Genomic DNA, 14,053 nt, shown 5'->3' with positions numbered 1-14,053 from the left:
GGTTCTGTGAGCTCTGACGTCATTTTTGTGCTCATATGTCCGTAGCTCCACTGATCTTCCCGTCTCTCCATAATATCCTAACGGACAACCACCACATGGTATATTGTAAATCGCGCCCTTCTCTATATCCTTTTCTGATTTATTTCTATTCTTGACAACTTCTCCTAATTTTTTACCCGTGGAGAAAGCAACGCTCACACCCGCTTTGGTGAGAATATGCCCCAACTCCTATATACATGTATATATATATATAGAAAGCAACTGATCCAACGGCAAATTACTATAAAAACCGAACAGCTTGATATCCAGCAACAGAAGCTCAATGATTTAATGAACCATTTTGACGATTTCTCCATAACATCCGAAGTCCGACGCAGCCTCATTTCTACTTTGGACATCGTCAAGCAACATCGCAAGAACATCGTAGAAAACAAAACTATCAAAAAGTTGAGTCGCCTCTACGGAGGCCTCTTCCTTCTCCCACAGCGCTCTGAAGTTTACATTAACTTTTCGGATCACATCCTGACAGAAGCGCAAAAGGAACTTCTCAATCTTGGACTCAACTGTCACCTGCAGCCAAATTTTGATAAAGCGGATAAGGTTGCCGAGGTGGAACTCTTCCTTCAGTCCCTCCTCCAACTCCAGAAAGATGGTAAGGTTACTATTTCCTCTGATTTACAACCCCAGTTATTAGCTGAAACCACCAAAAGCCGCAGTCACAAAAATAGTTCCCTCCTCACTCCACAACTCAAACAAGCCGCCTCTGAGTTACGCAACAACCCTAACCTCGTCATTCGACGAGCTGATAAGTCCATTTATGTCTTACTTAACAAAGAAGACTATCTCTAAAATTAACCACATCCTCTGCGACACTTCTAAATTCAAGAAAATTTCTAGTGATCCCACTTGAGGTTCAGGTTAACAAACTCATCGCAGCTAATAACGCAGTCGTGGACCATCTGCACACCCCTCCCATTACCGGTGAATTCTCTCAAGTCTATATTTATAGGATCGTCAAAACACACAAGCCAAACTCCCCTCTCCGCCCGATCATCTCACAAATTATTACACCTACATATGGACCCGCCAAACAGCTCAGCAATATCATCACCCCTTTCATTCCTAAGAAATACTCCATAAAATCATCTGAGGATTTTATCAACATACTACACAGCAAGCAACCCCAAGGAATAATGGCTTCCCTCGATGTGGAATCGTTATTTTCACATGTTCCTATTCTTCCCACAATAGATATAATCCTGAATATTGTGTATCGTCACCCTGAATTGCATCCCCCTAAGATCCCGGAAGAAATATTGAAGCATCTTCTCCTAGTCTGTACAACTGAAGCGCCCTTTTAAGGCAAAAGAGTGTCCCAAATGCAACGCACGATCCAACGTCTCAATACAACACCTCGTCCACCATAACCTGGTAGCGTGGAAGTAGAGATAAAAAGTTGTGAAGTACGAGAAATCGTTGCCAACGGCCATACAACTTTTGAACACACCACTTTTCGGCCGATGAGCGAAGTTAACCAGCGTTGGGTCTGGTTAGTACTTGGATGTGTGACCTCCTGGGAACACCAGGTGTTGTTGACATTTTCTCTTCTTCTCTTTCTGCCCTAGCATTCCTGCTTCGTCTATACCAACATAACTGCAAACAAACGGCTGACATTTCACCTCCCCTGGCTACCATGTCCTAGGACTCTTCGGCAATCTACATCAGCTTTAATGCAAACACAGTCTCTATGAGGAACGTCTATCGAAACACAGAATGTGGGCTCATTTGATTGGACTTTTTTTTCAAAATGTTCCATGGCTTCGTTAATATTAACATTTAATGTCATAAAAGTGGTTACAACAGAGCCTATACGAGATCTTTATATATTATGTATATGTATTAGGTTAGGTTAAGAATCTTTTCATGTCAACTTTTTATCACTAGCTATCAACGATTGGAGGAGACGAAAATGAGGGAGAAAAAAAAACACACAGTATAGTAGCTATGCCGTACTGGTCTGCCGATTGTTGTATTAGGGTTAAGAATATTTTTATACAATATACATGCATACAAACTTTCACATTTTTTTTATTTCATCAAATAATTTTATATAGTACATGTATACAAACTCCCTGCACGGGTGGACTTCCCGCCTTAGCCTCATGCAAAATATAATACATATAATAAATAACCTGTCTTGTAAGGTCTTGATAGGTAGAAAAGAGAGTAGAACCCTTGTGTAAGCAAGAAAAATATTGACTCGAGATTATTATGCCGTCAAGACTTGAAAGAAGGAATCTGGTGTAACGGCGGAGGAGAAAGTTCGTTGGTTCACGTCACCGCTAAGCTCCCGTAGGATCTTGTACAATATATGTCCTTTCGGGGATTCATTCATTCATTCATTTCATTTTCCCGGACAGAAGTGAGTCGCTATATCCATATGGAGGATTTTACAAGGGCGGCGATAGTGGTAACGCTTAAATATAATATATATATATATATATATATATATTATATATATATATATATATATATATATATATATATATATATATATATATAAGCGGAGTAGGAAACACAGGAGTCTTAGTCTAGAGTTTATTCCTGACTAGTTTCGCAGGTATGCTTTTTCAAAGGAATGGTGTATAAACAGGATGTGGGCGTTATATACATGGGGTGGACCTCACTACCTCCCCGTGGTACCATAGTTGGTGACAAGTGTGAACATTAAAAATTCATTGTGGCAAATGTAATAATAATGATAATGCTTAGCAAGTGGTAAATATGATGACAATGCTAATGATAACAATGAAAATATTAATAGTAATTGTAACAGTGTACACGGGTCACCATGTGACGTTTGAGACTAGCATTTTGCGAGAAAGCAGAATCACAAAGGTCACACTAAAATGGGTTCTCTCCCGTGTGGGTCATCATGTGACGTTTGAGACCAGAATTTCCTGAGAAAGCTGAATCACACTGGTCACACTGAAATGGCTTCTCTCCCGTGTGGGTCACCATGTGACTTTTGAGATGACCCTTATGTGAAAAAGCTTTATTGCACAGGTCACACTGGAATGGCTTCTCTCCTGTGTGGGTCATCATGTGACGTCTGAGATCAGCCTTTCGTAGGAAAGCAGAATCACACAGGTCACACTGAAATGGCTTCTCTCCTGTGTGGGTCATCATGTGAACTTTGAGATTAGCCTTCTGTGGGAAAGCAGAATCACACAGGTCACACTGAAATGGCTTCTCTCCCGTGTGGGTCATCACGTGAAGGTTGAGATTAGCCTTTCGGCGGAAAGCAGAATCACACAGGCCACACTGAAATGGCTTCTCTCCTGTGTGAGTCATCATGTGAAGTTTGAGATCAGCCTTTCGTGGGAAAGCAGAATCACACAGGTCACACTGAAATGGTTTCTCTCCTGTGTGGGTCATCATGTGAAATTTGAGATCACCCTTTAGCGAGAAAGCAGAATCACACAGGTCACACTGAAATGGCTTCTCTCCTGTGTGGGTCTTCATGTGACGTTTCAGATGACTATTTAGTGAGAAAGCTGAATCACACAGGTCACACTGAAATGGCTTCTCTCCCGTGTGGATCATCATGTGACGTTTGAGATCAGCCTTACGTGAAAAAGCTTTATTGCACAGGTCACACTGGAATGGCTTCTCTCCTGTGTGGTTCATCATGTGACATTTGAGGTTACCCTTATGTGAAAAAGCTTTATTGCACAGGTCACACTAGAATGGCTTCTCTCCTGTGTGGGCCATGTGTTGTTTGAGATCACCCTTTTGTGAGAAAGGGTAATCACACAGGTCACACTGAAATGGCTTCTCTCCTGGCCTAAAAAAAGAACAGTAAAATTGATTATTAAAATCACTCATGAAAATGGGATGTGTGCACATTACATCCACACCAGTTACATTGTTCCAGCCCTCGAATAGGTGCCCACCTACGTACCCAAACTGCTCGCCATCAACCACCACCGTTAACATTGGTCACGGATTACTTAGTTGGACATGTGGACTACACACTTGAACGAAAAAGGAAATAAATTAAATCACGTTTATACACACTGTGGCCTTTCTTCATCCTGTACCCTCTCACTTTTTGTCGAGTCTATCAATGTGTTCCTAGTGCCCAGGTATATTGGTCTATGCACCTTTTTACGCCCACCTATATATATATATATATACACATATCTTTTAAATGTATAAATTTGCTGCCTAATCAATTGGTGGGAGAAAGTACTGGTAGTTTTGACGTAACAATAATAAAAATAATGATAATAAAACCGCGATTGTACATGTCACTTGGGTTTATTGTTCCAGAAAGAAGACAGATGTTTAGGTGAATCTTACAGGTCCAAGTTGTAAACTTACTTTTCTATTGCGAGGGTATTTCTAATGTATATCCTAAGATGTCATGAAATGATAAACTCCAGAATTTTTGTGAAAGAAAATATATACAATAAAAACACTCATTTCCACTTTTATCTTTTTTACAAGGCAATCACCAATTTTATGTGGCCTAAGATTCAATATTCTAAGTTACTGGTAAAGTGAAAAACAGCAAACCACGGGAGTGAATGAATAAATATTACGAAGAGAACTATGATATACAATAGCACACATAACTGGAAACAAAAAATCTTGGTGATATTTTCGCCCATCCAATACTCAAGGATATCAGAAATCAATGTTTGTGTGATTCATGCGAATCCTTTATTAGTTTCAATTTGCCGGGATACACCCCCCTCCACACACACACACATATAACGACCAATCTAGGTTCCAATTTTGGCAACGATTGGTTCCATATCGTCGAAGTTTCGTGGCATACATACCATGGCACTCAAGCAGACAGACGGACAAGCACAATTTCTCAAATATTTATACTACACATGCGTGCATTGCCCCAGGATTCGATACCAAACCTAACACCGGTGTACGGACAGTTTCCCACATGAACATTTCCCCACATCCATCTTCCAAGATTGTCATTTCCCCACATCCATCTTCCAAGATTGTCATTTCCCCACATGCAGGAGGACACCTTCCCACGTGGCATTTGAGATGCTCCTTTCGTGAGAAAGCTGCATCACACAGGTCACATTGCAAAGTTTTCTGTCCACTGTGGGTCACCACGTGACGTTTGAGATCACTCTTTCGTGAGAAAGCTGCATCACACCACACGTCACACTGGAAAGGCTTCTCTCCAGTGTGGGTCATTATGTGACATTTAAGAGCACTATTTTCTGAGTAAGCTGCATCACATGTCACATTTGAAAGGCTTTTCTCCAGTATGGGTCATTATGTGATACTTGAGAGCACTCTTTTCTGAGTAAGCTGCATCAAACAAGTCACACTTGAAAGGCTTCTCTCCACTATGGTTCATCACGTGACGTTTGAGATGATCCTCTCGTGAGAAAGCTGCATCACACAGGTCACATTCAATTTTTTCTGTCCACTGTGGGTCATCACGTGACGTTTGAGAATTGTAGGACGTTTCGGACCGGATCATTCGGACCAGGACATTTCGGTCAAATGACTCATTATCACTAAATGATCAACTATAGAGATAGATAGATAGACTTTATTTGGCAATGAATCAATGTACATGAGGTGCAAATAATGACAAGAACACATAGATCAGAATAAATCAAAGCAAATTGCCGAGGATAACACAAAAAGCATGTACGCTTATTTCCATTGTGGTCCTCATCAGATTGTTATTCTACACTAAGTCACACTGTCACCATATGTAGGGGGTTAAGGGGACCAGAGACAATCATGAGTAATACCAGTCAGTACACATGACAAATAAACATTGTAATAGTTTTGCTAATACTGTATTACTAAAATGTTTGTACACATAGGAATATTGAGACCAAAGATTTGAGCACCATCACAAAATGGAACATTGCATTAAGCAAAGGAACAACAAAGTAATGTTAAACTGTAACAAAACATTATGAGTGAGTAATATATCAGAGTAGTACCATTAATGATATACTGCATTATTCTACAGATGTATCAACATGTATGAGTGAGTACTATATCAGAGTAGTACCATTAATGATATACTACAATATTCTACATCTGTAACAACATGTAGGTATAGTGAATGCCACACTGCAGCTAGGGTCACCTATTAATTAAGTCTAACATTTAACCTGTATCTCAGGACGGAGTGGGCAATTTGTACGAGCACTAGTAGTCCATTCTACCTGAAGCACCAGAGGTAGGGTACAGGGGACCAGTACTCGTATGAGTAAAACAACAAGGAGACAAGGAAAAAGGTCAGATCATAACTGTTCTTGGACCCAACATGAGACATATACCATATTAAGACTGGCAAAACAAAGGTGGAAACCAGATTGTAAACATCAATCATTGTTATACTAAACTAAACTTCTGAAGAACAAGAAAATAGGGGGGGAGGTCAGAACAGTTATGAGTGAACGCAGAATTTGGATGGTATTACTCATGGAATCAGGTAACCCTCACTTAAGCTAGTAGTACACAAAATCAAGGCTCTCTGTCCATAGCTGAGACATATAGTAACCCTTGACTTTTTTCTTGAATGTAACCTTGCTATTTGACTCCTTAATGGACACAGGTAGTGAGTTCAATAGCTGAGCACCTGTGAAGTGAAAACTGTTTTTGGTGAAGGGTCCTGCATGAGGTACAATATGAGATTCTTGACTGTTCCGGGTTCAGTTCTCAGCTGATAATGTAAAGTTACAGCTTACATATGAGGGAGCAGAATTATGAACAACATTGTAAACTTGGTTTAGTTTCAGCTGCCAGACACAATATTTTACAGGTAACATTCCTACCTTGCTAAATTCTTCAATACCAATATGACTGCGTTGAGGTAAATTTAGTATGAATCTAATTATCTTGTGTAACCTGTAGCCTGGGAAGTTTATTGATCCGATAAAACAATGATTATACATTTTTACATCATACATACATATACCAAGGCTTTTTCCCCCTTACTAGGGAGGTAGCCATAAAGGAAAAGGCATAAAATCATTCCCACCCATTCCATCCCTGAAAACACTCCACACCCCTCCACCCTCCCTCCCATCTTAGCACCTCCTAGATAACGGGTCATCCCTGCACCTTAGCAAATATCACAATTCATATATCACACATTATCGAAAAATAATAACTAATATGCAAAGTCACAATATTGTTTACCATTTGTGCATCAGAGTTTGTTCATGTTTAGATGTTGGGTTGCCCACCACAAATATTATGGCTAAGCCCTCTGAGGAACTGAGGAATGGTCTTCTTGTGAGAGACCCTATCTTCACAAAGGTTGTGTAGCCGAGACTGAAGCTCCATGCACACCTTCTTGGTACACTTCTTGGCCGGACACCCATTTCTGCCTGGAGCAACACTGTGGTGATTGGCACATTCGGCTTTCAGGCACTCTACTAACTTCCAGATGGATGGATGATGGTGGCCAACAGGGGATAAAAACTTGTTGTTCCAGCCCTCACTGATGTTGTTGATAATCCAAAGTGACTTCATGTTGAAGAAGGGCATAGGCGAGGGGTAGGAAAACACTATCAACTGTTCCCTGGATAACATACAGTTGCATGAAGACTGACGGGGGCATGGGCAAGTTGTCATCCATGCACCAAGTATATGCTGCTGCTGCTAGCTACTGGAGATGTTCTTCTGTGGCAAAGATGATGACATGCTCATCAGAATCGGGGCCACTTTCACGTAGGAGGAACTGAACTGGAGAGTCGCCTACTGTCACAGCCCATTTACCACTAATGATAAGTTCATGAAGAGGCTGGGGCTCTTTGGGACAGTTACTGGCACAGGCCCTCCCCAGCACATGCTTGCAGCTGGGGAGGGCCCATATGGTGTATAGATAAACTCAAAGTTAATAAAACACCAGGGCCTGACGGTTGGCATCCAAGAATCTTAAAGGAAATTAAAAATGAGATTGTTGTTCCATTAGAAATGGAGAGGGGTTGTGTATAGATGATGCTGTGATGCATGAGGGGGAGTGGGTGGGGGGATGGGGGGTGAGGAAGTATGTATGAGAAAAAATTTGATGCAGCCCGAAGGGGTTTCTCCCCGTCCTCTCCTTTTCTACATGAGGGGACGGAGAGGGGGTGTCGTCAAATTTATGAAGCGGCCTTCCTGTGGATGTGCTGTCTTGCAACTACTTCTTACCCAGGGCAGTGGACAGGATGCAGGGATCACCCATCATCTAGGAGATACCAAGATAAGAGGGAGGGAGGAGGGTGGAGGGGAGTGGAATATAAAGGAAATGGAATGGGTGGGAGTGGTTTCTATGCCTTTTTCTTTTTGGCTACCCCCCATGTAGGGGGAAAAATCCTTTGGTATATGTATGCCTGTATCTGAGACAAGATAATTTTATACAAGATAATTTTCATGATATTTTATTGAAAAAACTTCAGGCATTAGGAGTGGCGAATGTTGGCTGGTTCAAGTCCTACCTTACAGGTCGCAAACAACTTGTACAGGTAAATGAAGCCTGCTCAGAAGACAGAGAGATAACTTGTGCTGTACCACAAGGTTCAATTCTTGGATCGCTACTGTTCCTGGTCTATATTAACGACATGCCAGGTGTGGTGAACTGTAAGTTACTGCTATTTGCAGACGACTCCGCACTAATTGTCTCAGGTAGAAGTAGAGGAGAAACTGAGTGTCGAACTGTCATCGGTCCAGGACTGGCTCATAGAAAATAGGCTGTCTTTACACCTCGGTAAAACGGAAAGTATTGTCTTCGCATCAAAACCCAACCTCAGGAAACACAGCGATGTACAGGTCAGATGTGGGGTTAATGTCTTGGTGTCAAAATGTAACCTATCTTGTAATACCCTTAGATCAGTCCCTCTCAGGGAATGCTATAACGGATAAGATTGTATCCAAGTGTTCACATAAAGTCAAATTTTTGTACAGAAAAGCCAGAAATTTTGATCTAGAAACAAAGAAGCTTCTGGTCTCAGCCTTGTTACAACATCACTTTGATTACACTTGTAGCTCTTGGTACAGTAGTCTGAGCAGAAAAAACCAGTCTCAGCTATAGGCTGCACAAAATAAGATCATTACATTCATACTAAATTTACCTCAATGTAGTCATATTGGTATAGAAGAATTTAGCAAGGTAGAATGTTACCTGTAAAATATCGTGTCCAGCAGCTGAAACTAAACCGGGTTTACAATGTCGTTCATAATTCTGCTCCCTCATATGTGAGCTGTAATTTTACATTATCAGCTGAGAACCGAACCCAGAACAGTCAAAAGTCTCTTATTGTACCTCATGCAGGTCCCTTCACCAAAAACAGCTTTCACTTCACAGGTGCTCAACTATGGGACTCACTACCTGTGTCCATTAAGAAGTCAAATAGCAAGGTTACCTTCAAGAAAAAAGTCAAGGGTTATTATATGTCTCAGCTATGGAGAGAACAGACTTGATTTTATGTACTACTAGCTTAGTGAGGGATACCTGATTCCATGAGTAATACCATTCAAATCTGCTTTCACTCATAACTGTTCTGACCTCCCCCCCTTTTTTTTGTCCTTCAGAAGTTTAGTTTAGTATAACAATGATTGATGTTACAAATTGGTTTCCACCTTTGTTTTGCTAGTCATAATATGGTATATGTCTCAGGTAGGGTCCAAGAACGGTTATGATATGACCTTTTTCCTCATTCTCCTTGTTTTACTCATACGAGTACTGGTCCCCTGTACCCTACCTCTGGTGCTTCAGGTTATAATATACTACTCCCTAGTGCACATACTAATTGCCCACTCCATCCTAAGATTCAGGTAAAATGTTAGATTTAATTAATAGGTGACCCTAGCTGCAGTGTAGCATTCACTATAACATGTTGATACAGCTGTAGAATATTGTAGTATATCATTAATACTACTACTCTGATACAGTACACACTCATACATGTTCATACAGCTGTAGAATAATGCAGTATATCATTAATGTACTACTCTGATATAGTACTCACTCACACTGTTTTGTTACAATTTAACATTATTTTGTTGTTCCTTTGCTTAATGCAATGTTCCTTTTTGTGATGGTGCTCAATTTTTTGGTCTCAATATCCTATGTGTACAAACATTTTAGTAATATTAGCAAAACTATAACAATGTTTATATGTCATATTTGTACTGACTGGTATTACTCATGATTGTCTCTGGTCCCCTTAACCCCCTATGTATGTTGTCTGTGCGACTTAGTGTAGAATAATAATCTGATGAGGACCACAATGGAAATAAGCGTACATGCTTTTTGTGTTATCCTCGGCAATTTGCAATTATTATTCCGAACCTTGTGTTCTTGTCATTATTTGCACTTCATGGACATTGATTCAGTGCCAAATAAAGTCTATCTATCTATCTAATGATTCTACATAATTTTAAGTATTCACAGATGTTTGCCAATCTGCAACCCTTCCCTATATCATCTGCTAGCCCATGTTTATATATAATAAATTCATAGTAATGTCGGCAACGATTTTTAAAACACTAAGACGAGCATCTTTACAGTTACCAAGAATTAGGTTAGGTTACTTTATGTTAAATCTCAAGGTTCCAATTTTTACCTGCATCAGTAAGTAGCTTTTATCATTCTGAATATTTTCAACCCCAGATATAAGTACCACAAATCTATAGTAACATCAGTGGTGATTTGAAAAAAAGACAAGCAAACATCTTTACATATACCCAATTCTACACTTACGTCAAAATGTGTATTTACAACTTGGAATTGTTTTAAAACATCAGTATATACTGTTAACTACTTCCTAGTTCTTAAAGGGCTATTGTCATTTGAAATGCTTTCTTTGAATTTTGAGTATCCCAACCCAAAACAAAATTTAATGTCCCTTCAAACAGCCCCCTATACAATTTTTGAAACGCTGGGTTTCTTTCAACTGAACAATATCTCATTTTGGACAAATTATAGTTTCACCTAATCATAGAATTTGATGTGTGGCTTATGTGTTTCTGGTGAGAAATGTTGTGATATGAACGATGGTGTACATCACTTCCGTCGCAAATCCGTACTTTTCAAGTAATTAAATATTAAAGTTATGCACTTTAAACTTTTGAGTATTCCAGCAAATAATCATATAATGCATAAAACCCCGGTAGCCCATCAATGCAATACCCTTAGAAAGTCTACTAGTTTGTAAATTTGCCTATAGTAATTGCACGTCTGGTGTGAGAGAATGTAAACACTAAAGAAGCATGTGGTAATTCGCCTTCATTCTGTCTACAAATTTGGTGGCGGCGATTGCAACCCATGAAAAACCAGACCACATCTACCAATCTTTAAGGTGGCGGCACACTACGCATTTCTTAATAATTATACTAGCTTGTGGTACTTTGCTATCAAACTCTTGCGTACCTGTCACATAGGGAGTGTTTTGTTTGATAGTTTTTTGGCTGGCAGCAAACGAAAACAATATCTAAGCTCGCGGCTATGTTTTCGTTTATATCTACAGTGAGTCTACCTGAGGTAGTCAAATGAAAATCAAAACGTTGCCATATTGCTTTTAATGTTTTAATAAAAGTATAGTGACATTTAAAAATAATAAATAAAAATATCATGCATAACCAATAATATGCAATTCTATTTATATTCTATACATAAACCGCAGGAATTGTGGCTCATTTTTACACTCACCTGACACACCAAGCATTTCTAGCTAACATTGTACAGTATACGCATGTACTACTTGCTTGCGTATCCGTCACACTGGGAAAGTTTTTCTGTCGACTTTTTGGCTGGCGGGTAGTTAGCAATAACCATACTTCCCGCCAATTATTCTCCTGCCACCTTGTAGAAGATTACCACATATACTTCGAAAGACTGGTTATAACTGTACTTCATTTACTAAAAAACGTACGAAAGCTACGGAAACTGAAGAAGCAGAAGATTTTTTTTTCTCGGCCCTGGTTGGCAAGACGTAGTGATAGATGTGTGTATGCCAACCTAGTGAAGAAAGTTTAGCGGGAAGGCACTTTTTTAGAACCACAGGCAGACATTCTACAAGTCGTCATGAAACTCGGGGTACTGCCTTTTACCGCAGTAAACGACTCTATTACTGCGGTAGTCAAATAAATAAGAAATGAGCACTGATATCATATGATTTTAATGCTTCAATAAATATATACTGACTATCAAAGATAAAGAAAAAAGCTCAAGTTTAATCAATAATTGTCACAGCTTTGGCATTCTGACACACTGCCTAGTGCTTCTAATTTTCTTTCGTCTTACCAATAATGGTTTCCAGGCAACTTATCGTAGTGGACACCTCTTCACTTGCCTGATCTCTGAACACAAAAGAACAGCTATCATTACGAACCTGGCGAGGGAAACTCGCACTACTTTCAATTGGCGGAGTGCTACATACAAGGGACCGTAAATAATTGAGTCATGTTCTACTTAACATTCCTTGTTTCTTTAGTGTTTCTTTAATCTTGTTTTATTTCATTATATACACTGGACCACTATATTCCATCAATCTTATACAATAACATTTTCCATTTTATGTTACATACGACTCATAACCAAGTGCTCAACCTCACAGGCCGTAATTGCCGTTACTTCGACGAAATACACCTCTTTACATGTACATCAATTATATACGCCATTACAATTACATTATACAATATTTCCATACATAGTGCAATCGGCACACACACACACACACACTTGATCGGATGGACGGCGTAGAGGACGTTCTGAAGAAAAAGTGAAATTTTCGTGGATCCCAAAGGAAAGGAAGTACCTATTGTATTTACATGGGGGGATTGCTCGTGGTGTAGTGGGAGGGTGAGGAAAAGGGAGAAGGGGAGGTATAACTGAGGGAAATGGAAGGAAATGAGGAAGGGGAGGACTTGGTCCAGGCAGGCAGACGCCATGTAAACAAAAGAGGGCCGGACCAATTTAGTGACGACGAAATGTCTAACAAAAATGTAAAGATTAGAGAGATATGAGTAGCACAATAGAAGGTGAGGAAGATAATTTCCATGGATTTAATGAGGGGGGGGGGCGGATACCAACCTCCCCCGACTGGCAAGACTCGAAGAAAAACTTGAACAAATGACCGAACATTGGGAGAGTAGGTTCGGTAGAATGTCAAAAATGGCGAAAAGGGTTGAAAGATTGGAAGCACTCGAGAAGGCAAACAGAAACTTAACTAAGGAAATAGAAGAGCTAAAAGGACAGTTAAAAGAAGTGAAAGAGGAGAATGAAGAATTAAAGAGGAATAATAAAGAAAACAAAGAGGCCATAGTTAAAGAAGCTAAGGGTTGGAAGACAATCCAAGAAAACAGTATAGTTGCATTTACTGACATAATTAAACAGCAAATGAATGAACAAACTGAAGACTCAGTTATTAAAGTGATGAGACAAAAGGAGAATATAGTAAGAGACTTAGCAGATAAAAAGAAATGTATAATTATATTAGGAATGGAAGAGAAACACAACCCAGATAGAACCACAAGAATCAATGAGGAAAATGAAAAAGTAAGCAGATTACTAGAATTAGTTCAGGAAGATGAACCTGAAATTATGAAACAAATTGAAGAGAAGTTTAGACTCGGAAAGTATAGTACAGATAAGACCAGACCAATTAAGATTAAATTCAGGTCACAAACGACGGCAGAGAACATCTTATAAAAAACAGGGAAACTAGCAGAAAGTGAACAATATAAAAAGGTATGGATAAAAAGGGAAATGAATAAAGAGGAAAGAGAGGAGGAAAAAATGAAAAGACAACAAGCTAAGGAAAAAAACGAGAACAGAACAGAGTCAGAAAAAGAGAAATTCTATTGGAGAGTGGTGAATATTGTAAAAGTAAGGAAATTCGACATACTAGAGAAAAACAAAAGGGAAACAGAGAATACAATGGAAGTGGCAGAAAACTATGAGTGTCTTACACAAATATAGATGGATTAATTACAGGATTGAATGAGCTAAATGATTATCTGAAGGAAAAAGAACCGGACATAATGGGAATTGTAG

The 14,053-nt window shown here is 39.4% G+C and overlaps 1 protein-coding gene across 2 annotated transcripts; it reads right to left on the bottom strand.

Moving 5' to 3' along the window:
- Nucleotides 1-2,826: 2,826 nt before the first annotated feature.
- LOC143041357 (uncharacterized) lies at nucleotides 2,827-13,668 on the bottom strand. Of its 2 annotated transcripts, none has more exons than XM_076213188.1 (2): nucleotides 12,302-13,668; nucleotides 2,827-3,847 (listed from the first exon to the last, which is right to left on the bottom strand). In XM_076213188.1, exon 2 carries the CDS (start codon nucleotides 3,691-3,693, stop codon nucleotides 2,905-2,907), a length of 789 nt encoding a protein of 262 aa, XP_076069303.1. In that variant the 5' UTR covers nucleotides 3,694-3,847; nucleotides 12,302-13,668; the 3' UTR covers nucleotides 2,827-2,904. The 2 variants fall into 2 exon arrangements, with proteins under 2 accessions (XP_076069303.1, XP_076069302.1); XM_076213187.1 differs by lacking the exon at nucleotides 12,302-13,668 and adding an exon at nucleotides 11,429-11,529.
- Between the last annotated feature and the right edge of the window lie 385 nt (nucleotides 13,669-14,053).

Source organism: Oratosquilla oratoria, chromosome 30 (genome assembly GCF_046742065.1).
Source record: "Oratosquilla oratoria isolate Oo_2021 chromosome 30, ASM4674206v1, whole genome shotgun sequence".
Taxonomy (NCBI): Eukaryota; Metazoa; Arthropoda; class Malacostraca; order Stomatopoda; family Squillidae; genus Oratosquilla; species Oratosquilla oratoria.
The sequence above is the reverse complement of the archived record's forward strand: the minus strand, read 5'-3'. Positions and strand labels throughout refer to the sequence as shown.

What these genes read in the sequence shown, in the direction of transcription:
- LOC143041357 (XM_076213188.1), bottom strand. Translation starts at nt 3,693, where the DNA reads ATGATGAACCACACAGGAGAGAAGCCATTCCAGTGTGACCTGTGCAAT.